This window comes from Monodon monoceros, unplaced genomic scaffold, assembly GCF_005190385.1.
Source record: "Monodon monoceros isolate NGI ecotype Baffin Bay Population unplaced genomic scaffold, NGI_Narwhal_1 Super_Scaffold_4, whole genome shotgun sequence".
In the NCBI taxonomy this organism is placed as follows: Eukaryota; Metazoa; Chordata; class Mammalia; order Artiodactyla; family Monodontidae; genus Monodon; species Monodon monoceros.
The window spans coordinates 17,837,770-17,862,218 of record NW_021703781.1 but is presented as its reverse complement, the minus strand read 5'-3'; the positions used below and the strand labels follow the sequence as shown (position 1 = coordinate 17,862,218).

Here is a 24,449-nt window from a genome sequence, read left to right as displayed (position 1 = left end):
AACATAGGTTAACTGCAAGACATAGTTATCAATATTGTTATTAATTTTTGACTTTTTCCCATATGTTTTCATGGGTGTTTTAGTGAAAATTTAGAGGAGACTGAGTAATCTTAGTAGTAATCTGACTAGTTAAGTAGTCTTTTGTGGTAAAATACATATCAAAAGCCAATCTAGGTACATATCTGAATGAATCTATAATAATTTACAAGGGCTCTAATACCTGGCTTGTGACATTATAAGATTGAGGGGAGTGCTAAATAAGTATGAAATTATTATGAAAGTTAACATGTGTAAATAATTGTTATGTTAATTTCAGCTTAACTTACTTTCCTTACTCCCTGAGTTTAACCTAATTTGTAGACTGAAGAAAATAATCCAGGGAAAACCCTGCCCTATCTCTCCAAATTGAGCTGCAATAAATAACTTGAGACCTAGGACAGGGACATCATAGAAACTTTAGAAAGAACAAGCCCCAAATCTTGGTTTGGCTTTCCATTAAAAAAAAAAAAAAAAATTCTCCTTATAAACAGAAAAATCACATACATGAACAGCTATTGGTAGTATCAATATACGTTACTTGCTTTATACCAAATTCAAGGTCATAATGGTACTATGCTCTCTGAGTTTTACCTAGGGAAAGAAGTTGTTAAGAGGAAAAACAAAGGGAGATTGAATTGTTCTGGGTTAAATGGCTGGAAAGCACTTAAAGGGTTTCCTTTATTTTGCCATTTATTCATGCACAATGGCTTTAGTATTTAAATGTGTTCCTTTTTATTGCTGAATCCACTGAGGCAGTGAACTGTATCTTTGTGGGGCTGCTTGTGTGGTGTAAATGCAGGATAGCCATCCTGGGAACCATAATTAAACCACCATACAGGCATCACCTAGCTGAACGTATTTTGCCACCATACAAGTATTGAGGTGATATCTTTAAATTATTTTACAGCTTCAAGAAATATGCCTCCTCTGTGATGGGTCTTTGTTTGGGTCTGAGGAATTGGGAATAATTACCAAGAATAAAGAAAGAAAACATAATCACTTGAGGCACTTTATAGTCAGCAAGTTGACTTTCTTGCCCTTGTTATTTAGTAAGAAAAAATAAATTTACAAGCTCTTCACTAATTCCAGTTGTTTTCCTTGAAATTGTGTCAACAGATTCTAAACCCAAAGAATAGTTATAGGAAATACAAGAAGAAAACAGTAATTATGAGGATAATAAAAATTACAATAATGAAAAACCTAGATAGCTCAGAACCTGTGTGGACTAGTTAAAGCGTTGATACTATTGGAGAGTGATGGATAGATTATCCTGATATCACTTTTACTTCATCAGATGGCTTATGGCCTCAGAAGCCTTTGTGCTTTTGAATACGGCTACGGTGTATTTCGTTCATTCATTGTTAATATTTACTTGGTCTTTCAAACTGCTATGTTTTATACTTGCATGATACTTGATTTTGATCCATGACATTTTCCCAACTTATTCACGTAAGGGGTAGTTGTTGTTTAAGGCTTAAAAATTGATGCATTTAATTGGAGTTTTGTGGGGTGTTCTCTAGATTTCTGGATCTTTTACCCTGTTATCTCTGTGCCCTTCTAAACCATGGCCTAATTTTGCTTTAACCCAGTTTTTCAGGATCTATATCTGGCTAGGTAATTTGATCTTAAATACTTAGTATTAAAATGTACTAGCCTGAAAAAAAAAAATTTAAAAAGTACTAGCCTGCAATTAAATAGTTGCCTCAACAGAAGGTGAGTGGGACACTTTGATCTTTAGTGACTCAAAATTCCAAATTTGCTTGTGTATTACTGTATATGTAATTAATGTCTCATGTGAGAAACTAAGCTTCATATAACTCCAGTAAGGGGGAATGGTCAGGAATGTGATCCCAATACAGGGCATAAATAATAGTGCTCTTTATGTGGTTGCAAAAATATTATTGTACTGACACATCAACAGAGCAGAGCCAGATACCATGAGCCTATTTAATAGGCATGTAAATAATAGCTCAGGTTCAAAGGATGTTATAATAAAAATACTGGTAAACATTTAAAATATGTAGTATATACTGTAAAAAATATGGACTCTACCAGTCATAATTTTTTAAAATGTATTTGACTTTATTTCCTCTTCTTTAAACTGTAAATAATCATATTCTACCTCAGAGTGCCTACTAAAGTACAGAAGATACATATACAGAGAATAGCACAGTTTCTGGTATATAATAGATACTTGACAGGTAATTTTTTTTCCAATTCGTTTTTTTTAAATATATTTATTTATTTTTGGCTGCGTTGGGTCTATGTTGATGTGCGTAGGCTTTCTCTAGTTGCGACAAGTAGGGGCTACTCTTCGTTGCAGTGCGCGGGCTTCTCATTGTGATGGCTTCTCTTGTTGAGCAGCACGGGCTCTAGGTGCACGGGCTTCAGTAGTTGTGGCTCACGGGCTCTAGAGTGCAGGCTCAGTAGTTGTGGTGCGTGGGCTTAGTTGCTCTGCGGCACGTGCAGTCTTCCCCGACCAGAGCTCAAACCCGTGTCCCCTGCACTGGCGGGTGGATTCTTAACCACTGCGCCACCAGGGAAGTCCCTCCAGTTCTTTTTTAAAATGGAAGTATAGTTGATTTACAATGTTGTGTTACCTTCAGTTGTACAGAAAAGTAATTCAGTTTTATATATATATATATATTTCCAGGTTATTTTCCATTGTGAGAAAAATTTCCCCCCAAAACATAGGAAGAATTAGGACAAAAATTATCCATTAGGGTGGAGAAATTTTATATGGTATAGGCAAACAAAGCAACAAAAAACAAGTCTGAAAAAATTATCTGTAGGAATCAAAGTTGAGATTCAGTGAAAAAATTTTTCTGATTATTTTCCATTATAGGTTATTACAAGATATAGACTGTAGCTCCCTCTGCTACACAGTAAATCCCTGTTGCCTATCCATTTTATGTACAGTAGTTTTTGTCTGTTAATCTCATACCCCTAATTTACCCTCCCACACTCCCTTTCCCCTTTGGTAACCTTAAGTTTGTTTTCTATGTCTGTGAATCTGTTTCTATTTTTTACATAGATTCATTTGTATTATTTTTTGGATTCCACATGTAAATGATATATTTGTCTTTCTCTATCTGACTTCTCTTAGTATGATATTCTCTAGATCCATCCATATTGTTGCAAATGACAATATTTCATTTTTTTATGGCTGAGTAATACTCCACTGTATATATGGAAGCTTTTAAGTTTGATTTTGTCCCATTTGTTTATTTTTGCTTTCATTTATTTTGCCTTGGGAGACTGATCTAAGAAAATATTGCTATGATTTATGTCAGAGAATATTTTGCTTGTGTTCTCTTCCAGGAGTTGTATGGTGTCATGTCTTATATTTAGGCCTTTAAACCATGTTAAGTTTATTTTTGTATATGGCATGAGGGAGTGGTCTAATTTTATTGATTTACGTGTAGCTGTTCAGTTTTCCCAGCACCACTTGCTGAAGAGATTGTCTTTTCTCCAATGTATATTCTTGCCTCCTTTGTCATAGATTAACTGGCCATAGGTGTATGGGTTTATTTCTGAGATCTCTATTCTGTTTCATTGATCTATGTGTCTGTTTTTGTGCCAGTACCACACTGTTTTGATTAGTATAGCTTTGTAGTATTGTCTGAAGTCTGGAAGGGTTATACCTCCAGCTTTGTTTTCTTTCCTCAGAATTGTTTGGCAGTTCTGGGTCTTTTGTGGTTCCATAAAAACTTTAGGATAATTTTTTCTAGTTCTGTGAAAAATGTCGTAGGTATTTTGATAGGGATTACATTAAATCTGTAGATTGCTTTGGATAGTATGGCCATTTTACCAATATTAATTCTTCCCATTCAAGAGCATGGGATATCTTTCCATTTCTTTGCACCGTCTTCAGTTTCCTTTATCAGTGTTTTATAGTTTTCAGCCTATAGGTCTTTCACCTCCTTGGTTAAGTTTATTTCCAGGTTTTTTTTTTTTTTTTGATGGAATTTTGAACAGGATTATTTTTTACTTTTCTGATATTTCATTGTTGGCATAAAGAAATGCAACAGATTTCTGTATATTTCTGTATATCCTGCTACCTTGCTGAATTCATTTATTAGTTCTAATAGTTTTTGTGTGGAGACTTTAGGGTTCTCTATATAGAGTATCATGACATCTGCAGATAGTGATAGTTTTATCTCTTCCCTTCCAGTTTGGATACCTTTTTTTTTTTTTTTTTTTTTTTTTTGCAGTATGCGGGCCTCTCACTGTTGTGGCCTCCCCCGTTGCAGAGCACAGGCTCCAGACATGCAGGCTCAGCGGCCATGGCTCACGGGCCCAGCCACTCCACGGCATGTGGGGTCTTCCCAGACTGGGACACGAACTCGTGTCCCCTGCCTTGGCAGGCGGACTCTCAACCACTGCACCACCAGGGAAGCCCTGGATACCTTTTATTTCTTTTTCTTGTCTGATTGCTGTGGCTAGGACTTACAACACTATGTTGAATAGAAGCAGTGATAGTGGGCATCCCTGTCTTGTTCCTGCATTTAGCAGGAAGGCTGTCAGCTTTTCAACATTGAGTATTGTGTTGTGCTGTGAGTTTGTTGTAAGTGGCTTTTGTTATGTTTAGATATGTTCCTTCCTCTGTACCCACTTTGGTGAGAGGTGTTTTTGTTTTTGTTTTTTTAATTGAAGTAGAATAGGTCTCCTACATACAAATGAGTTCCATTCAGAGATGGCATTCATAAGTCCAATTTGATCATAAGTCCAGCGAAGTTAGCCTAGGTACCCAACTAACACAATCAGCTCTATAGTACTATACTATAATAGGTTTATAATACTTTTCACAAATAATACATAAACAAACAAACACAAAAAATAAAACATTTTTAATCTTACAGTAGAGTGCCTAGAAAAGTACAGTAGTACAGTACAACAGTTGGCACTTCTTAGCAGTACCAGCTACATCACCACTGCTTTTACACTTGCTTGTGGACATCCTGGGCTTGAAATAAAGACACTGTACTACTGTACTGTATACAGTACTGTACAGTAAAGTACACAAAAGCACAACCACTTGAAGAGGATGCACGCATATGACAGTGTACGCCAGACACGTGAACTAACTTACGTGATTGGACGTGTTTGCATCTTTGAAAGTTCGCAACTTGAAGGATTGTCTGTAGGGGACTTACTGTATAGTTGATTTAGAATGTTGTGGTAGTTTTTGGTGTGCTTTTTCATACTTTTTCATTATAGATTATTACAAGATATCGAATATATTTCCCGTGCTATACAGTAGGACCTTGTTTATCTATTTTGTATATAGTAGCTTGTATCTTCTAATCCCAAGCTCCTATTTATCCCCACACCATTCCCCTTTGATAACCATAAGTTTGTTTTCTATCTCTGTGAGTCTGTTTCTGTTTTATAAATGAGTTTGTTTTTATTGTATTTTAGGTTCCACATATAAGTGATATATATTTGTCTTCCTCTGTCTGACTTACTTCACTTAGTATGATAATCTCTAGGTCCATACTTGTTGCTGCAAATGGCATTATTTCATTTGTAGTAGTATTCACTGTACATATATATATATATACCACCTCTTTTTATCCATTCATCTGTCAATGGACATTTATGTTGCTTCCATGTCTTGGTTATTGTAAATAGTGCTGCTGTGAACATTGGAGTGCATATATCTTTTTGAATTATGGTTTTCTTTGGATATACACCTCGGAGTGTGATTGCTGGGTCAGATGGTAGCTCTGTTTTTAGTTTTTTAGGAACCTCAATACTGTTTTCCATAGTGGCTACATCAATTTACATTCCCACCAGTAGTGTAGGAGGGTTCCCTTTTCTCCACACCCTCTCCAGCATTTATTGTTTGTGGACTTTTTAATGATGGCCATTCTGATCAGTGTGAGGTGATACCTCATTGTAGTTTTAATTTTCATTTCTCTAATAATTGGCATTTTGAGCATCTTTTTATGTGCCTGTTGGCCATCTGTATGTCTTCTTTGGAGAATGTCTATTTAGGTGTTCTGCCCATTTTTTGATTAGTTTGTTTGTTTTTTTTTGTTGTTGTTATTGAGTGGTATGCACTGTTTATATATTTTGGAAATTAAGCCTTTGTCACTCACATTGTTTACAAATATTTTTCCCAGTTCATAGGTTGTGTTTTCATTTTGTTTATGATTTCCTTTGCTGTGCAAAAATTTTAAAGTTTTATTAGGTCACATTTGTTTATTTTTGCTTTTATTTCTGTTGCATTGGGAGTGTCTTTATCATGAATGAATTTTGAATATTGTTTGATGCCTTTTCTGCATCTATTGAGATGATCATATGGTTTTTGTCTTTCCTTTTGTTAATGTAGTGTATCACATTTACTGATTTGTGTATGTTGAACCATCCTTGCAACCCTAGAATGAATACAACCTGGTCATGGTGTATGATCCTTTGTGTGTGTTGTTGGGTTGGGTTTGCTAATATTTTGTTGAGGAATTTTGCATCTGTATTCATCAAATATATTGGCCTGCAGTTTTCTTTCTTTCTTTTTTTTTTTTTTATAATGTCTTTGTCTGAATTTGGTGTCAGGGTGATGGTGGCTTCATAGAATGAATTTAGGAGAGTTTCCTCCTCTTCAGTATTTTGGAGTAGTTTGAGAAGGATTGGTATAAATTCTTCTTTGTATGTTTAGTAGAATTCCTCAGTGAAGCCATCTGGTCCTGGACTTTTGTTTGACTCAATTTTCCATTTACAAATGAAGCGATTTCTGTACATATTTAGTAAGATTCTTTTGTTTTCCATATTCTGTTGATCAATGAAAAACAATAGTTACAAAACCCTTCAACACACTTGTGAACCTGTAGAAAAGATAATTTCCTAAATAGGACAGCTTTTACGCAAACTCATGCTCATGTGTGGGTGGCCGAGCAATCTTTAGAAGTTTGTTTTAGACTGCTATAATTACTTCTCATAACATCTTCCATGATTTTGCCTAATACTATAGCTACTATTTCAGGTTAGATTTTGATTTTTCAAAAACAGATAGGTGGGATAGTTTGCCAAGTGGTAATTTACTTTTGATTTTTGACATTGATAACATTAAGGGATTGTATGTGTTTGTGTGCCAGAATTCAAAGCAAAAAGAGAAAGAACAGAGAATGTCGGGTGTATCAGCAGTGTGGGATTTAGTTATGAGTATTTGATTTATTCTATATCCTTGCTACTCCAAGTATGGTTCATGGACTTGATGTATCAGTATCACCTGGGAGATTGTTAGTAATGCAAAATTCCAGACTGCAGGAAGATAGACCTAAAGAAACAAGCTACACTTTAACAAGATGCACAGGTGATTCTTATGGACACTGAAGTTTGAGAAACAGTGCTCTGGAACGCTTAAAACTTAAAATTTTGCTTCATATGAATTAATGATACTGAGTCACAAGTTTAAAATAATGAAATGTGGAGAATATTAATAGACATCATGACAATACTTGTTCCTATAAATGCTAGTTGATTTCAAGTACCTTTTTAACCTCAAGACCAGAACAAATATAAAGTACACATTTTCAGAAAAGATAATTACTTTACAAGCTAAATGTTAAAGGAGGTTATATATATATTAAAATATGTAATACATAATATAATATGTATAATGTAAAATTTAAAAAATATGTATATATTTAGAAAATAAGATATTTTAAGTCAACATTTGGCATATCAAAGCTATATAGGCAACTGGTGAAATAAATTAAAGAGGCAAATGCCTCATCATAATTTATAATTTGTTAGTGTAACGTTATCAGTCTTTTAAAATTATTTTACAAAATAGTCCTTTAGAAGTATTGTTATTCTTTCATGTGATGTGCCATTTTCCCAGTGAAATCTTACATATTTGGCAGTTGTACAAGTTAAAAATGTACCAGATAATTTAGCGAATGAATGAAAAATGTAGTCCACCCATATAGGAATAAACATTGGTAAGATGGTATTTTCCACAGAGTACTGCTTACTCAGATAAGAAAATATTAATTGTAATAAGGGCCATTCAGCCCCAATAGTCTTATAAAAATATCTAATATCCTTATAAATATGAGTAATTAATTCATTCATTTATTCAATAATAATTATTGCAGATTATAAGTGTCAGGCATATAGTAAGTGCTGGGGAGAGTGGTAAACAAAAGTGACTCAGTCCTTTGCCCTCCTGGTATTTCCAGTCTGTTAATTGGGGGAGATGGCCATTACTCAATTAATGACAAAAAAAGAATTTATAATTACAAGCTGCAGTAAGCATCTCTAATTGTTGTGAGTCTGGGAAGGCTTTCTGGCAGAAGCAGCATTGGAATGAGATCTCAAGGATGAGCAGGAAATACCCACGATCTGAATACAGGAGGTGAGTGTGGGAAGAGAATTCTGAGTTGAGAAAACAGCATGAACAGAGCCCTGTGGAGAGGGAGGGAATGACATGTTTAAGAATCTGGAAAGCCATAATGGTTGGCACATAAACAGTAAAGAGGTGGCCTGAGACAGAGCTGGAGAGATGGTTAGGTAGAAGCCAAATCACGGCCTTAGGATATAAGACTTTAGGACCTTTAGGGTGTAAGGATTTGGGTCCCTGTTAGAAAACTTTTAAAGGGAAACCAGTGATGGGCTTTAAAGTGGGGGATGTGACACAAAGGGAATTTCTAATTATTTATTTATTTCAGAATCACACTGACTGCGGATTGGAGAATGCGTTGGCTCAGAGGTTGGGAGGGTGAAAGTTACAGGTAGACCAGTTAGAGAATGGTAACAGTAGTACAAGCAATAAAGGATTATGGTAGTGGTGGTGGTTAAGAATGAGTGGATTCCAGCAGTATTAATAAAAGGCCTTGATGAGCTATTGGCAAGCATAGGAGGAGCCAGGGTGGAATCTGCATTTCCAGTGCGTGGCCCTTCATGGCTGGTGGTGAAGAGATCCAAGTTCGGGTGGAAAAGTCGGGAGCTTTGGACATGAAGACATTCTTTGTTTCCAATTGTATTAAGATGATAAAATTACTTGATTAGGATGACCAATCTTATAACTTAAGGTGAGGATAACATATATTTAATTGTACAGTAACTATGGTATATCACAAAATATGGAAATTTTCCAGTGGTTCTTTGGTATTCAACTCATATTCCTCTGCTCCAAGGATGCAAAGGAATTAATTTATGTTCTCTATGAAATTGTGTCCTTCTTCCGTTGCCCGATGGCCCTCTTTTGTGCCTCATACTGCTCTTGTCAAACATATCCTTTGCTGGGGTATTGCTCTTTTGTACATGGGTTCTTTTCAGTTAATATTTGCTAATCTAATAACTTAAGGTACATTTCTAGAAACAAGTGTTTAGCAATATGGGAGAAAAGTAACATAGCAATTAAAACCTCAGGAGTCAGACACACCTGTGTCCTAAGTCTGAGTGTATCACATTGTAGCTCTGTGTTCACGAGGAACAGTTTGCTCCTCTCAGCCTCAGTTTGCTTATGCCAAAAGCAGACCGTAATTACTTAGTAGGGCCGTTGAGAGGATTCAATAAAATAACGTCTGTAGATCCAGTGGTTGGTACATTACAAGTAAACTATTAATATTTGTCATTATCGCTGTTACATTATTGGTATTATTTTGCCTTTGATTCTCTTCCATGTACTCTGCAATATATTGGTCGTGGCTTTACTTGTTAATTCAGAAGTAGTATTTTTGTCTCTTAGCTCTCTTTCTCTTTAACTTGAATATTTCTGGCCTGTAGAGTGATGGAGGTGGGAGTAGGGAACATTCTTTTGGGTAGAGACACCTCCTAATTGAGGCACAATGCTTATAAAGAGTCCTCGGTATGCCTTGTGATTGCTGTGTATCAATTTAAGTTTTTCTCCTTCACCTCTCCAGCAGCAAATTCTGCCAAGCTATAACATTCAGCATCTTGCCCCTACAGAGCACGGATGACTTAAATACATAGATATTTCCATACCAGTAAGCAACAGCTCCCCCGCTGCCGCTCCAGGTCCCTGAGTGCCCCCTGCCCGTGCTGAAGAGCTTGTGCTCATGCACTGCTGCTTGTCAGATATCTTGAACAGCACCAGCCTACCCCCACCCCACATTCGTGGTGAACTGCTTCATGCATCTTATTAGCTTAGATCAATACAGAAAACATTCTATTTCATTACAGTACCAAGAATCCACAAGAATTTTTATTCTTCCATAAGTTCAGTATAAAAAACTTAAAATCTTGGTTAAATGGATTGTATGCTTATACTGATTGAGCAGGAGTAATAGTAAATTTTCATGAATTTAGAAGCCACTAACCTATAAATCTTGGCTTTAGTTTGTTGTCATAAGAACAAAGCATTTACATAGAGCAAAAATGGTGTTTTATTTATAAAATGGTGGAAGAAGTTTTTTTCACATACTTGTAACAAGTAACATACTTACTATTTATAAATTATCCCACTGAACTAAAAATGTGCTTATTACATGATTCTTACCTATTTAATAAAGTGGCAAAAATATCCTTCAAGTCATAGCCCAGTTTCAACAGTATGTATCTGTAGTTATCCTCGATCCATATACTTCCATATCTTTAAAATCGTTGTGTAGTCAAGATTCACACTAAATTGACTGACATCTCCTTACAGTCAGGTGCAGGAAAGTCAAGTTTTATTCGTTTTTTTATTATATAAGTGTGTGTGAGAGAGTGACCCAGGTAAATTATTTAAGCTCTTTCCTTTAGTGCTTGCTACGGTGTATTTTTAAATGCAATACTTGTGCTTCTCTGCATTTTTTGTTAACCTGTAATGTTCTTGCTGCATAGTGTTAAATCTGTATTTTATGCCCCATGATTTCTAGCTAGTTCATTTAGTTCTGTTTCCTGAGGTTGATGGAAGGAGGAGTTAATATGCTTGGCTTTCTAATGGGAGACATTGAGAAACATCATGCCTGTCTCGAACATGACTGGCTCCCTAAGCCACACTGCAAGAAATATTACAGGCAACAGATAGCTTCATTTTCAATTTAGACACCCATTATTTGCTGTTTACAGGCCATTCCTAATTCTGCGTCCAGAATTTATGGTTTGTTCTGGCGATTATCATCACAGCAATCTCCTGCAACTCAGCTGTGCTTCATCGGGAGATTTCACTGCTATATCAGTCTTCCCTGACGTCTGGAACTGATATATAACACTGCGTCCAAATCACCCCAGCTCAGAGAGGCCTGGTTTATGACTCCCCAGATGTCCGTCTCTACTACTGGGTAGGCCAGTTTGCACAGTCTCAGTGAGGAGGAAAGTTGACCCTTGGGAAAGAGAGCAGTGGTCATTAAATAAATAAAAACCTAACATTTAAGACTCTGAACACCCCCTGAACCAAAGTAGATATCATTTATTAAGTTAAATTTACTGAGTTTTGTTCAGGGCTAAATAATAATGAAGCCAAGGTGTTACCTAGTTTTGCCTTGCAAACTTAAGATGAAGAGTGATGTATAAATCTCCTGAAGAGATGGTAAGATAGCGGCAGTAACCGCTATTTTGTAGCTTCCCTTTAGAATATACAGTATATAGTTTTGCTTCTCAGATATGCGGGCGTCTTCTAGGCTCTGTTTGATAACATTAATTAAAGCTTACTGAAGGACCTTGAAATCTCTGTGCCTTGGTAGTCTGCAGAAGAATCACTCACTAAATCTGCATATTTGAGAAGACGTGGTAGCACAAGTATCTATTACACATGCCATTGGCCAAATGATATTTCATTTCATTTTAAATGTTGCTGATTAGATTGAGAATGAGAATATCTTTTGCCACTAGTGCCTGCCTACTTTTGTGCTTTTGCTGTGGCCTGTCACTTGCCCCTCCTCCCTTCCAGGAAAACTAGAGCTAACAAAACTAGACAAGGGACTGGGCTTGGTCATAAAAGGGCTTCCTATTCCTTTTTTCTCTAAACTAAGGCTGTTCAGCACTTCCCTGAGAATTTACCTTCTGCCATGGAGGAGTGAGAAGGCAGAGAAACAGAGAGAGAAACTCATTCCAGATAGGGCTGTGAAGGAGTCTTCCCCAGCTTGTGTATGAAGAAGGCTGCCTGACAGAAGCTGTGTCTTCAGGAGACAAACACAGTCAGCTTATAGCAACCCCGCAGAATAGCAACCAGAAAATAAATACCCCAACCGTACTCTCCTCTCATCTTCCTGTGCCTCCTACTGACCAAACCCACCTGAAGCCAGGGAACAAGGGAACATCTTTATAAAATCTGGGCTTAGAGGGTGATGCAAAACAGTAGTGAGTGGATCTGGAGGGGCAAATGGAAAAAAATTCTGGCACCAGTGATTTCACGAGTTCCTGGAAGGTCCCCATTCCACCTGCAATTCACTTGATGTGAGTGATACTTCTCCTGCAGCTGCCTGCTTATTCTTAAATCCAGTCATTGATATAACTTAGCTTTATTTACTGATGGAGGAAATGATCTTGAAGAAAAACCAAGTTGACCCCAGACCAGCTTTCTTTGGCAAGAGGTTCACATCTGGACCACAGAAAATGTTCACACATAAGAATTCAGTCACCTCTTCTGTCTATTCGTCAGCAACTAGCCAGCCACCTCTTAGCAGGTAGATCTCTCAGGAGAGAGTTGACATTTGCCCACTGAATCTCAGCTGCCAGGGACTCATATTACACTTTCCAAATGGTCCCTTTTAGATTTGTGTGAATGAGGATGTAGGGGGAGGATGGGAATCTCAGATTAGCTTTGTCCATATAAATCCTCTCCTAAAAATCTTCCTCAGTCTCCACACATTTTGACCTTTATACCTTCGTTATATATGTGAGGTTAATTATTTCTTTTGAAAATCATTATCTTGGTCTGGTACCTTAGTGTGAAATGCCGTATGTATATTTTAAATGTAATAGAGAGGAATGGAAAATTTCATATACCGGGTAGGGTCTGGGTGTGGGTGCATGGGAGGGACAGAATATTTTCAAGCAGTCGCCATTGGTGCCCTTCAAATTGCACCACATGGATCAGTAGTTATTCTAACTGCACATAAATTAGGTCTTGTTTACGAGACTTTTTTCTGTTAAAGATATATGCACAAATCAAATTTCATAAAAAATAATATCTTTTCAATAGGCTAACCAGACTTGATATAAAAGAATATGCCTATTATCTTTTATTTATAAGGAAATTTTAATTGTGAAGAAAATTATTACCTGCTAAAATTAATTTTAAAGAAAAAGAATTTTATAGGCTAAGTTTCTTCAAAGTGGAACCTTTCTTTAACCTTCCTCCATGCTGCAGAATCTGAAACTCTTTGAATTATGAGCCTTGAAAGTGCTAATTGAAGACAGCAATGAAAGAAAGTATTTACTTTAATCAATAAAAAATAAATCCATTGTACTCTTATTTTATAGTGTTAAAAATAAACATGTCTGAAAGACACAGATTACAGTTGATGGTGAAAGTGAAAACAGTAATCAAAATGGTGGAAATCAATGTGGTCTAGATTTCGTATGTATGGGCAATAGAAAAAATTAGACTGTAACTCAAACTCTGTAAAGCTCACTGTTGGCTGAAGTTTGACATATTGAGTATAATTAAACTATGAAAACCTGGCTTAGGAAACAAAAGGAGTGGGAATTAGACTTAAGAAACTGTAGGAATGACAGACGATAAAATTTTAATGAGGTCAGTATTGTTCTAATACTCTACCTCCCAAAGCATTGTAGAGACAGAAAAATTACTAGAGAACAGTGGTTCTGTTTAAAAGCTGGAAAATAGGGGGCTTCCCTGGTGGCGCAGTGGTTGAGAGTCCGCCTGCCAATGCAGGGGATGCGGGTTCGTGCCCCAGTCCGAGAAGATCTCACATGCTGCGGAGCAGCTGGGCCCGTGAACCATGGCCGCTGGGCCCACAGGCTCCGCAACGGGAGAGGCTACAACGGTGAGAGGCCCGCGTACTGAAGAAAAAAAAAAAAAAAAAAGAAAATAATTTATTTGGTCTGGGTGTATAATGCTGTATCATTGCATATTAGACTCTGGTAGTGGTTTTGAATGTCATAAAAAAAGCTTTTGCCATAAGAACTCAAGGTATAATTGACAACACAAAATATTGCATTCTTCCACTTTCTTACAGCCACTCTTACTTAACATCACAGTTGTTTTCTTCATGGATAGGCACTGTCATGAAGCTGGTGTTGGGTCAGGCATCACAAAATCAAAAGGATGTCTAGAATGAGCCATATCTCCTTCTGAAATATGCTAGCAACCTCTGACAGTGACTCAATAAAGGGATTTTGGAAATTGAAATGTCAGTAAAGACATAATACACAGTTTAATCATTAACTGAAATTAGAGGATTTGTGAACTTTGGCCTAGATACCTATATTTTGTCTACATTGACTGTCCTGAAGATTATACTATTTTCAAGGGGTCCATGTCCTGTGTAACAAGATCTACAGTCTTTTAGATGAAAATAGGCAAATCTTTTTCAGATAGATCTCTATCATGTTTCATATGTTAATCCATTCATCAGTTCAATCATTTTTTTATTCATTCACATCAATAAACACTGAGCATCTATTATGGCCAAGCACTGGAAATATAGCAGTGAATAAAATGGTTTATGCTCTTTACCCTCAGTGATCTAACAGACAGTTATTTTTATTGCTAATAATAAATATAATTTATTAAATGTCAGTTATAAGGCAGTTATGGCACTACATGTTTTATGTACATTATCTCATTTAATTCTCACAACAACCCCTAAAGCAAGTATTGTCATCCTTACTCTATAGATGAGGAGACTGAAGCTTAGCTTACATAGCTGGTATTTGGTCACCTTGTTAATAAGTCTTGGAACTAAGATTTGAAGAATATCTATCTGATTCCACTATTATACCAACTTTTAAAAGCAGTTTAACACAAATGCTATTTTTAAATCAATGCAATTGATTTAAATGCAATGCAATTGATAAAAAGTCCTGAACAAGCGGAGAAAATAGGTTCAGTTTCAAAAGCACAGAAATTATTTCAATCTGTTTATACATCAGCAGCACCACTAACTGATTTAGTCAATTTTGATTGTGAGATTAGACAGATTTCTTATTTCATTTTTTAAAGCATTAATTCGCAAAGCTTTGTATTTATTTAAACAGAAACAAAACACATGCACATACACACACAACCTGTGAGACTGACAGGTTTTCTGTTATTTTGCTATGTCAAATAAAAATGTTATGCTACCATTAAATAACCAAGCCATCACTTTATAAAAGAAATGACAAAAAATTTAACATAAAAGATGGAAATATGGTTAAATACCTTGATTATTTGTATTTTGTATTTTCACTGCATGAACCTGAGACATGCATTTAGGTACCTTTAATGTATACAGTATCCTTGGATTCTACTCTGAACCTAAGTAAAACCTTCAATTTTGAACCTACTCCTTTTATTTAATAGTAACCGTAGTGTGACTTATAGGAATAGTCACTGACCTAGGAGCTGGCAAGATCTGAAACCCATTCAAGCAGGGGTCACAGCAAATTTAGGTGAATGCTGAATCACTGAAATTAATAAACTATTTTTTCAATTTCTTTTTATTAAGAACAGTGTCAGTTCCAGAGTTTGCTGGGCTTGAGTGGAGGACAATAAACGCTAGCAGCAAGAGGAAAAGTGGGAGGCGGGGATTGAGACAAGTTATCACAAAACAGCGTGAAGTGAGAACAGTGAGCGAAAGGGCCAGTGATTTTCGAAAACAAAGTATCAGGTTACTCCTGACTCTTCCAGTCACTTTCAAAGTTACCTGTTGGTTACTGGAGTGGATCTTTGCTTCTGCGCTTGCACATATGTATGACTGATTTTCCATGGCAACATCGTTAAAGGAGAAGGCCATGGTTTATATCCATCTCTGAGATTTAAAGGAGGTGAGGAACATCACCAGTAAAACAATTTGGATGTTATTGCAGTGCAAACCCACAGATGTTTCTGTCGTGCTTGGGGTATATCTGTTGAAATCATGGGATCTGGCATAGGCATCTCTGGTCTGAGAACACATGCACCAGGCTGCAGTGTCATGTTCTCAGTGCTTGACTAGACACTTACTGGACTATATATCAACAGAGAACTCTAGCACCTCTTGTTCCAAGAGCTGGGAGGGACTCTGGAGATCATTTAGTCTCATGGCCTTTTTTTTTTTTTTTTTTAATTTATTTATTTATTTTTGCTGTGTTGCGTCTTCGTTTCTGTGCAAGGGCTTTCTCTAGTTGTGGCAAGTGGGGGCCACTCTTCATCGCGGTGTGCAGGCCTCTATCGCGGCCTCTCTTGTTGCAGAGCACAGGCTCCAGACGCACAGGCTCAGTAGTTGTGGCTCACGGGCCTAGTTGCTCCGCGGCATGTGGGTTCCTCCCAGACCAGGGCTCAAACCCATGTCCCCTGCGTTAGCAGGCAGATTCTCAACCACTGCGCCACCAGGGAAGCCCCTCATGGCCTTCTTTTACAGATGTGAAGAATAAGGACAAGAGAGGGGGTTCCACTGAGTTAAGGTCACACAGGTTGCTTATTTCAAAACTCCCATTTTCTGATCCACATATTAGTTTCATCCTCACACCAAGTTTATGTTGTACCTCCTTGTAAGGAGTAATGGTAATAGTCTTTGAACAAAAACACTGATTGAATAAAATATTTGACAACTAACAGGATGATTGTTAATTACTTTAAAAAAAAGATAAAACTATTTATTAATAAAACTATTGATTATTATTTACTATAATAAAAATGTGGTTAACCATTTTTCCATCTATGTATTTCATCCACAGCCATTAACTGAGTGCCAAACACTGAGTAGATACTAAGATTACAGACTTGGCAATTTAAAAGATGAGTCAGAGTGTAAATAAAAGATGACAAGAAGTTTCACAGGTACTATAATTAAAATATGTGGAGAAATTAGTGGAAAAAGAGATGAGAGGGGTTTTTATTTTTATGTGTTATTTTTTTTTATTGTGCAGTTTAGATTGAGGAGAGTCAGAAAAGATGACTGAGGTGCTTGGACTGAATTTGAGTTATGAATTAAGAAATTTCCTGTTGAAAGAGAACTGATTAGGGCATTCCAAGATAATGGTTTAGTGTTTTGAAAAGCATAGGGAAATCAGCTGGCTGGTGTAGTTGAGGAAATGCAAGTGTTAGTAACAATGGTGCCATTCTTGATAAGTACAGTAATAACTGCTGACATGTCTTGAGCCCTTACTGTTTGCTGTAACTTGTACATCCTTCATCTCTTTATTTCTTACAGTAACCCTATGATATAATTGCTATATTATCTTCCTTTTATTGGTAAGGAATCTAAAACTTTGAGAGATTAATTGTCCAAGGACACAAAGCCATCAAGCCACAGATTCAAACAATTTTAACTGACTCCACAAACTTCTATGCTACTCTGCTCATTATTTTTAAGATATAAACTTATATAAAACATTAATTTGGGCTTAAGTTACTGCTCATTCAAGTATGGTAGATAAAGTATGAGACTAGACTCAGTTCAGTTTGATCCTACCACTTACTATGTTTCCCCCTGGGGTAAGTATTTAAACTTACTGAGCTTCAGTGTCTTCATGCGCAAATGTGTGAAGAGTTATGGCGAATGGCATTTGAGGAGATACCTGTAAAATACTTAGCTGTGGCAGACATTGGACAAAGTTGGTTCCCACTCACTGACTTCTGGTTCCACCCCAGCAGGCAGCTACTTGGGGTGGCATTGTACTTTCCCAAAAGATATGAAAGTTCAAGACACTTGAAATGTTCAGCCTGTTTCCCTTGTTAGCTAAATCATTCTGTTCTTATAAACTGATTTTTAAAAACCTTATTTCAAATCTCAGAGTTAATTTTTTGTTTATCTTAATTTCACTTTCATAGCGCAAACCTTGATTCAGAAAGATTTTCTAGGATACCATGTTAAGAAGTTTTCCTGACATGCCACTCAGTACAGTGGCAGTCTAGAAGATAATTCATTTTTCATTTATGTTCGTCTATTTGTATGTCTTTCATGCCCGAAAAATGTGGACTAGAATCTGTGCCTCTGCTGTGTGTTAAACATAAAATATTTTTAAAGCTATTTCTGTAGAGAGGAACTAATTTAAGGGCATCATAATTCATACTTACCATGAAATAAAGATTTCCCATTTAAAGGGAACTGTGTCACTTTAAAAGGTTGAATAAAATGGCACACATTTAAAAAACAAAAAGAAAACATAACAAAATAACAACAAAAACATTTTTTTCTTGCTTTTTAAACTCCATACAGAGCTCCTCTCTGCCCTGGTAACATTTTGTTTTGACTGTGAATTAGATAAATTTTCATTTGCTTTAAACCTCATGCCTTAGTATTTGAGACTTCCTAGTTTTTGTAAGGTCAGCATCGTGGCCTTCCTAGTTCAAAAGTCTTCTTTTATTTGTACCAACGCAGATTTATATTATGGATGAATGTTTCCAACACATTTTTAACAGCTGTTTATGCAAGATATTGTACAAAAAAAGTAACAGATTATTCTATAATTTTTAAAAGAGAACATGGCCCTTTCATAGAATGTGAGTTAGAAATATGGGAACAATTTGGGGCAAATCTTCATTTTGTGGGTGTGAAAAATAAGGTCTAGAAATGTTATGAGATTTGCCAAAGATTATCCAATCTTTCTTTCCTCTATTTACTCAACAAATAACTTCTGAGCTCCTACTGTGTGCCAAGCACTGTGCTGGACGCTATGAGGGATAAATTACATGTGCAAAGTTTCTCTCCCTCAAGGACTGTAAAGTCTAGTGAGAGAGATTGTTCTCTCTTCTTCACCCGCCAACATCTGTCAGTGTCATCCTACCCAGATTACTCATTCAGAGTCCTTAAGTCTATCATCTTCATCCTGACTGATGCTGAAAACTCAGCCTCTGTGCACCAGTGCTGAATCTCATCTTGGAGACAAGAGTTTTGGGTGGAGTAGAAAAGAAGAGCTTTATTTGGCCAGGCAAAGGGGGCCACAGTGGGCTTGTGCCTCTCAAAACCGTGTGTCCCAACCCAGAGGGATTTGGTGAGGAGGTTTATAGCAATGGTCCAAGGGCAGAGTTGCTGCTAAGGATCAGGGTGTGTGCAGGGCCTGCACTCCTTTAATCTGGCCTCACATGGTCTCCTAATGAGCTTCTCTGGTTCCTTTAATCTGGCCTCAGGTGGTCTCCTGATGAGTTTCTCTAGGTTATCAAACTGTGACCTTCTCTGCGGAACATCTTCCCTTTGGTAGGGGTTTTAGTTCTGCAGAAGAGCTGAAAGATGTTATATGTATCCCTTGAGAGGGAACCAGGGCCCTGCCCCAAGGCTGCACTATTGTTTCTTGACTGCTCCTCCCTTGTCTCTGCATCACATCCCTTCCCTGATTAGCAACTGTTTGAATCTGCCCTTGGGAAATCAGGGCAACTCACAGAGGCTGGAATCTATTCCCTAGAAACAAGAAACAGGGGACACAGAAAAGCTTCTGTGCCCAGGAGCCCCACAGGGTCCTGCTTGGTTTCATGACTGCCATTGCATGAATTTTCACACTTTTCATCTCTCCTGTGGGCTGTTGCTGGAACTGTCTAACTCTTTGGCATGTCTCTGTTCTTAATCTCCTCGAATACATTGTGCAGACTCCAGCCAGACTGATGTGTTTGAAATAAAGATCTGTCACTCACCTGTTGTGAGTTCCCAAGTTGTGATTGTATAGCCTAAAAAATAAAAGATCCATTAAGGTATCTCATTAATGTTTGATGAGTAAATATGGGGGTAGATCCTGTGGGGCCTTGAACACTATGATCAAGAGTTTGTTCTTAATTCCATTAGCAATGGGAATAGAGTGAAGATTTTCAGAACAAAAAAGGGACAGAATTAGATCTCGATTTTCTTTACTAAACATCTTGAGGGTTGGGATTTTGTTTTTTTCTTGCTCATTATTTTATTCTCAAATAAAAGGTGACTTATGTAAAAGTAGGAACTCATTGTACATTTGAATAAACAAAGATATGTTTTAGAACAGTGCTGTTTAATCCATCTTTCTGAGATAAGTATTCTGTATCTGTGCTGTACAGTATAGTAGCCACTAGACACGTGGCCATTGCTCACTTTAAATTAAGAAACTGAGGAATTGAATTTTTAATGCTATTTAATTTTAATTAATTTACATTTAAATTTGAATAGCCACATATGACCAGTAGCTATCATATTGGACAGCCCAGTATTAGAAAGTTATCCAGCAGGGTCCCAGCAGGAAACAGATGGAACACTCAAATTCAGATAACTCAAGAAGAGTTTATTTATAAAGTGACTTTTTCCAAACGTGTGGGCAGCTTTAGGGAACCACATGAGAGAGTGCCGTTAACTGTGATAGTTATATGGGAGCAATGGTGAGGCAGAATTCATGGGAAGACTCATAGTTGAGATTATAAGTCTAGATCACATTGGGACAGTTTTTATAATATTCAATAATAGTTTTAATGAGATTTCATTGAATGAAGTCTATACTCAGAACTGTTCTTTTCAATATAGCCTTTCCTGGCAGTTTATTTACTGATGAAGAATGTGAGTGCTTTCCCTATACAGTGCTGATCTGTACCGTGTTTTCTGAGTTCTTTTGCCCCCGCCCTTTACTGTAAGTGGTACCTTTTCCATTAGCAGGGCTATGCTGACCTAATGATGGCTTCTGTTAAGGCTTCCTTTGAGGAGCATCTTCTCTTCTGAGCAAATGTAGGCAGGCTCTGACTGTTATCTGTGGCTATGTTTTAATATCCTGCCCTTTTTGTCCCCTACCTCAGCACACAGAATTCACCTTCAGTCCTAGCTCATTGCTTGATGATTTGTTAAGGCTTTGAAAACAGAAGTAATGAGGGCTTTTAAGCAGGATGGGGCTATTTCTCCTTGCTTTATTTATTTTTATGCCATGCGAAAGTAATAAAAAGGCATAAAATGGCTTGACTGAGCCAAATACATCTGGATAAATAGAGCAAGGACCCAGTAAAACTCTGGGGGTGAAAAAAAAAAGAAAGGTGGGGAAGGGAAGCGGAGAGGCAGGGAAGAGAGAAGGGAAAACTATACTTCTTGAAATGATAGTGACTTTCTTTTATTACCTGGAGAACAAAATGTCTTTGACCCAATGAAACCTTTTAAACTAGGGTGAAGCTCTGTGTAGAAATTAGGAAATCATCTTTATAGTCCTTGTTTAATCTCTTCATGCTGTCACCCCCTGTCATCCTTTATTAAAGTTTTCTGTGCCATTGCTGTTAGCTCTGCGAAGGTTGACATCTTTTAGTTGTTTGATGAATCACATCACAGAAACTATTGAGTTTTTACGACCAACGCAACAGAAGTCTTTCATATTATTCCTGATGCTTTGTGTGTGTTGGGGGTGGGAAGTGTCTTTTTGTCTGTCCTACTCCTGCCTCCTTTGAACTGTCTCTGCTTTTGTGAAGTGGAAAGAGAAAACCAAGAGCTACCAGTGCCTTAAACTGGAGAATAAGGGATAGATTCTTTAGGTAAAATGAGAACCTGTCGTACAGCCCGTTGTGTATCGGTGGCAATCCGAGTAATTGCTACCATTGTTTTATTACCATGACATTCAGAATTTTATTTCTCTTTCCTATTCCTCCCTTCCTCTTCTCCCTGCTTCCTTCACTAGACACAGTCTCCATCATGCACACATTGCACACTCACTCTCAAAAAGAAAATGTGGTAAAGGACTTAATAGCCCTCTACTATGTTTCCCCTTAGGAGGTATCTGGAGATGCATGGGGTCAATTTTTGTCTTTCATAGTGCCTGGGCATTGTTATTGGAATTTAGTAGACAGGGGTCCATGGATGCCACACATCTTGCCGTGTACAGAATGGGCTCAGATGATGGTGACTTTCCAGTCATAAATATCATTAATGCTACTGCTGAGAAAAACTAGGTCTAACTGAAGTTTAGGTGGGTACCAGCAACCTCAGCTAATAGATGATTTAGCTGTGCCTTGAGCAGATGCTAAAATCTCTTCCAGAATCTAGTAGGTTCTTAGTAAAACTATGTTGTGTTTTGAATCAAGTTGTTCACTTATAAACTAGTCAACACTATTTAATAAGTTCTATACATGTTACTTTCAGGAATAAAAAAAATTAAGATATACTTGCCAACATCAAGATTTTAACAATATCGTAAAGGTGATGAGCATGTACGAAACTAAATGAGCATTTTAGGAAATTTTCAAAACGCTATTGGAAAAGGAGAGGTGAGGGTTTACTTTTGAGCAGAGTTGTTGGGGATAACTCTGCATGGAAACCATTGAGAAACAGGTAGGATTTTAATAGGGAGTTATTTTGGGAGACACTTGCTGTAGTCAAAGGTACATTATATGTAAGAACTTGGGAGAAGAGATAGAAATGTATAGAAATATTGTTACTGTAAAGGACAGTACTTGAGAAGAGGTGGCAGAAGATAGGACTAAAAACATAGATTAGGATAGAGAATAGATGGTCTTGAATTTCTTGTAAAGGAGTCTTTCCACTTGAAGGTATGGATTTATGTGTGAGTTTAGCCATTGGGAGTAGTGTATGGCATGCTGCCTAATGGTCTATACTTTGTTTCAATGTCCCTCTTCACAGAGTCCATGCTATAAACTCCCTCAGGTATCAGCTGCTTAAAACTTGCCTTCCTGATTTTCAGGTTCTCCTCTAAAGAGCTCTTTCAGTTTATTATTTTAAATGGTAGCAATATTCCTGGAGGTGAATCGCATAATGATTTTTTTCAATCTCTTTTATATAAGGTATCACTGAAAAAGTATGATTAGATTCAATTCAGTTGTCTCCCACAAAAGTAATATGTAGAAAATACCAACCAAGGTGACTCTCAGTGTGATTAATAGCCTAAAGATTTAGGTTAAGGATATAACAGAGAGAACTGTTCTGCTTAAAGGTGTTGCACAAATTATCTCAAAGAGCCAAAAACAGCGTCCAGTTTTTACTTGAAACAATTTGTTCTTGGAATATTGTCAGCTAAAATTGTGGTCAACTTTTGCAAATTGTATGAATTTGCACTGCATATTTTATTTAGTGTTAGCAAAGCTCCAATATGGCTCTGCATAACTTACACAATACACCATGAAAATGACTTCAGAAACTCCCACAGAAGTTGACAAATTGGGCATCTAATGCTTTTAAGCTAATTGCATGCTTAGTGGTTGAAGAGTCGACTTGTAAAGAGTGAAGATCAGGGTTTCTTGGAGATAATGCTCTGCCTACTGCCATACTGAATGCAGCCCAGCACTATATCATAAATATTACAAAAGCTTAAAGAAGAAAATAATGTGAACTTTAATCAGCATTTGACTTACTCTTAAGTGAAGTACTCATGAATCATATGCAATATCATAGCAGTTTTGAGACCTATTCTTGAATTTTCAAGCTGTTATTTTCAGGAAATTTAGAAAGCAAATTGCTAAGCGATAAAGAGTAATTTGATACCATTGCTTATGCCACTTTTTTTTTCTCCCTTGCAGACTGGAAAAAAGGAAAGGAGTAATACCTTGAATATTGCAATAGAAAACATGTGCAAGAAGACAAGAGACCTTCGCAGACAGGTGAGTGAGGAGAGAAACGTGGAGACAAACACCAAGCAAAAGGAACCTTTTTTTCTCCTTTTTAAATTAATTTAGAACACAAAACAAGAACAATAAATATATACTTTCCACATTTACGTACCTCAGCTGTTTTTGTGGCAAACGTAAGATAGAAGAAAGGGACTTAATATTAGGCAGAGTTACATTCAAATGCTGGCCCTGCCATCATCATCTGTGTGACCTCAGGAACAGATTGCACCTTTCTGAGCCTCTCTGAACCTGTAACATGGAATTAATAATACACGATAGGGCTGAAATGCCTCTGAGTGCCTGGTACATAGTAAATTTTTAGAGAATGTTGGTAAATTGATTCTATTACATTAAAAACTGAGTTTATTATCCAAATGCTTAGAGCAAACAGCTAGCAATTCAGAGACCCTACCAATTTCCCCTTCTAACTCTTGCCAGGATGCTTCAAAAATTAGTTTCTGTTTAAGTTAAGGCTACTTTTAACCTTAGGTCATCAGGAACATAGGATTAGAAAGGATTTCATTAAATAATTTAGAAGTCTAGTGTTATGCCACAAGTTGAAATTTTTTCCTCCAGAAATATGAAGATTTAGCTATTTTCAAAGACCTTTGCTTTCCATTCCTTTCCACTATTTAATAACCGGAGTTCTTTTTCATGTACAGCTTTAACTTGGTCACTATCAACACATAAAAGTGGGGCAAAAACTTTTCAACCATAAACTATTAATGCAATATATTATTGTAGTTTAACGGGAAGATTTAGTAAAGTGGCCTGAGCAATCTTTTAATTCAGAAGTAGATTTGGAAGTGGAATAAATAGG

General features: G+C 36.9%; 1 protein-coding gene across 2 annotated transcripts in view; it reads left to right on the top strand.

Annotated features, from left to right (window-relative positions):
* Positions 1–24,449, top strand: part of CTNNA3 (catenin alpha 3) — a 1,596,010-nt gene that overhangs the window by 829,738 nt on the left and 741,823 nt on the right. For both annotated transcript variants that reach the window (XM_029245645.1, XM_029245646.1), the window contains exon 8: positions 23,540–23,620. In XM_029245645.1, coding sequence (XP_029101478.1) covers positions 23,540–23,620 — 81 coding nt within the window. The remainder of the gene's footprint in view (positions 1–23,539; positions 23,621–24,449) is intronic.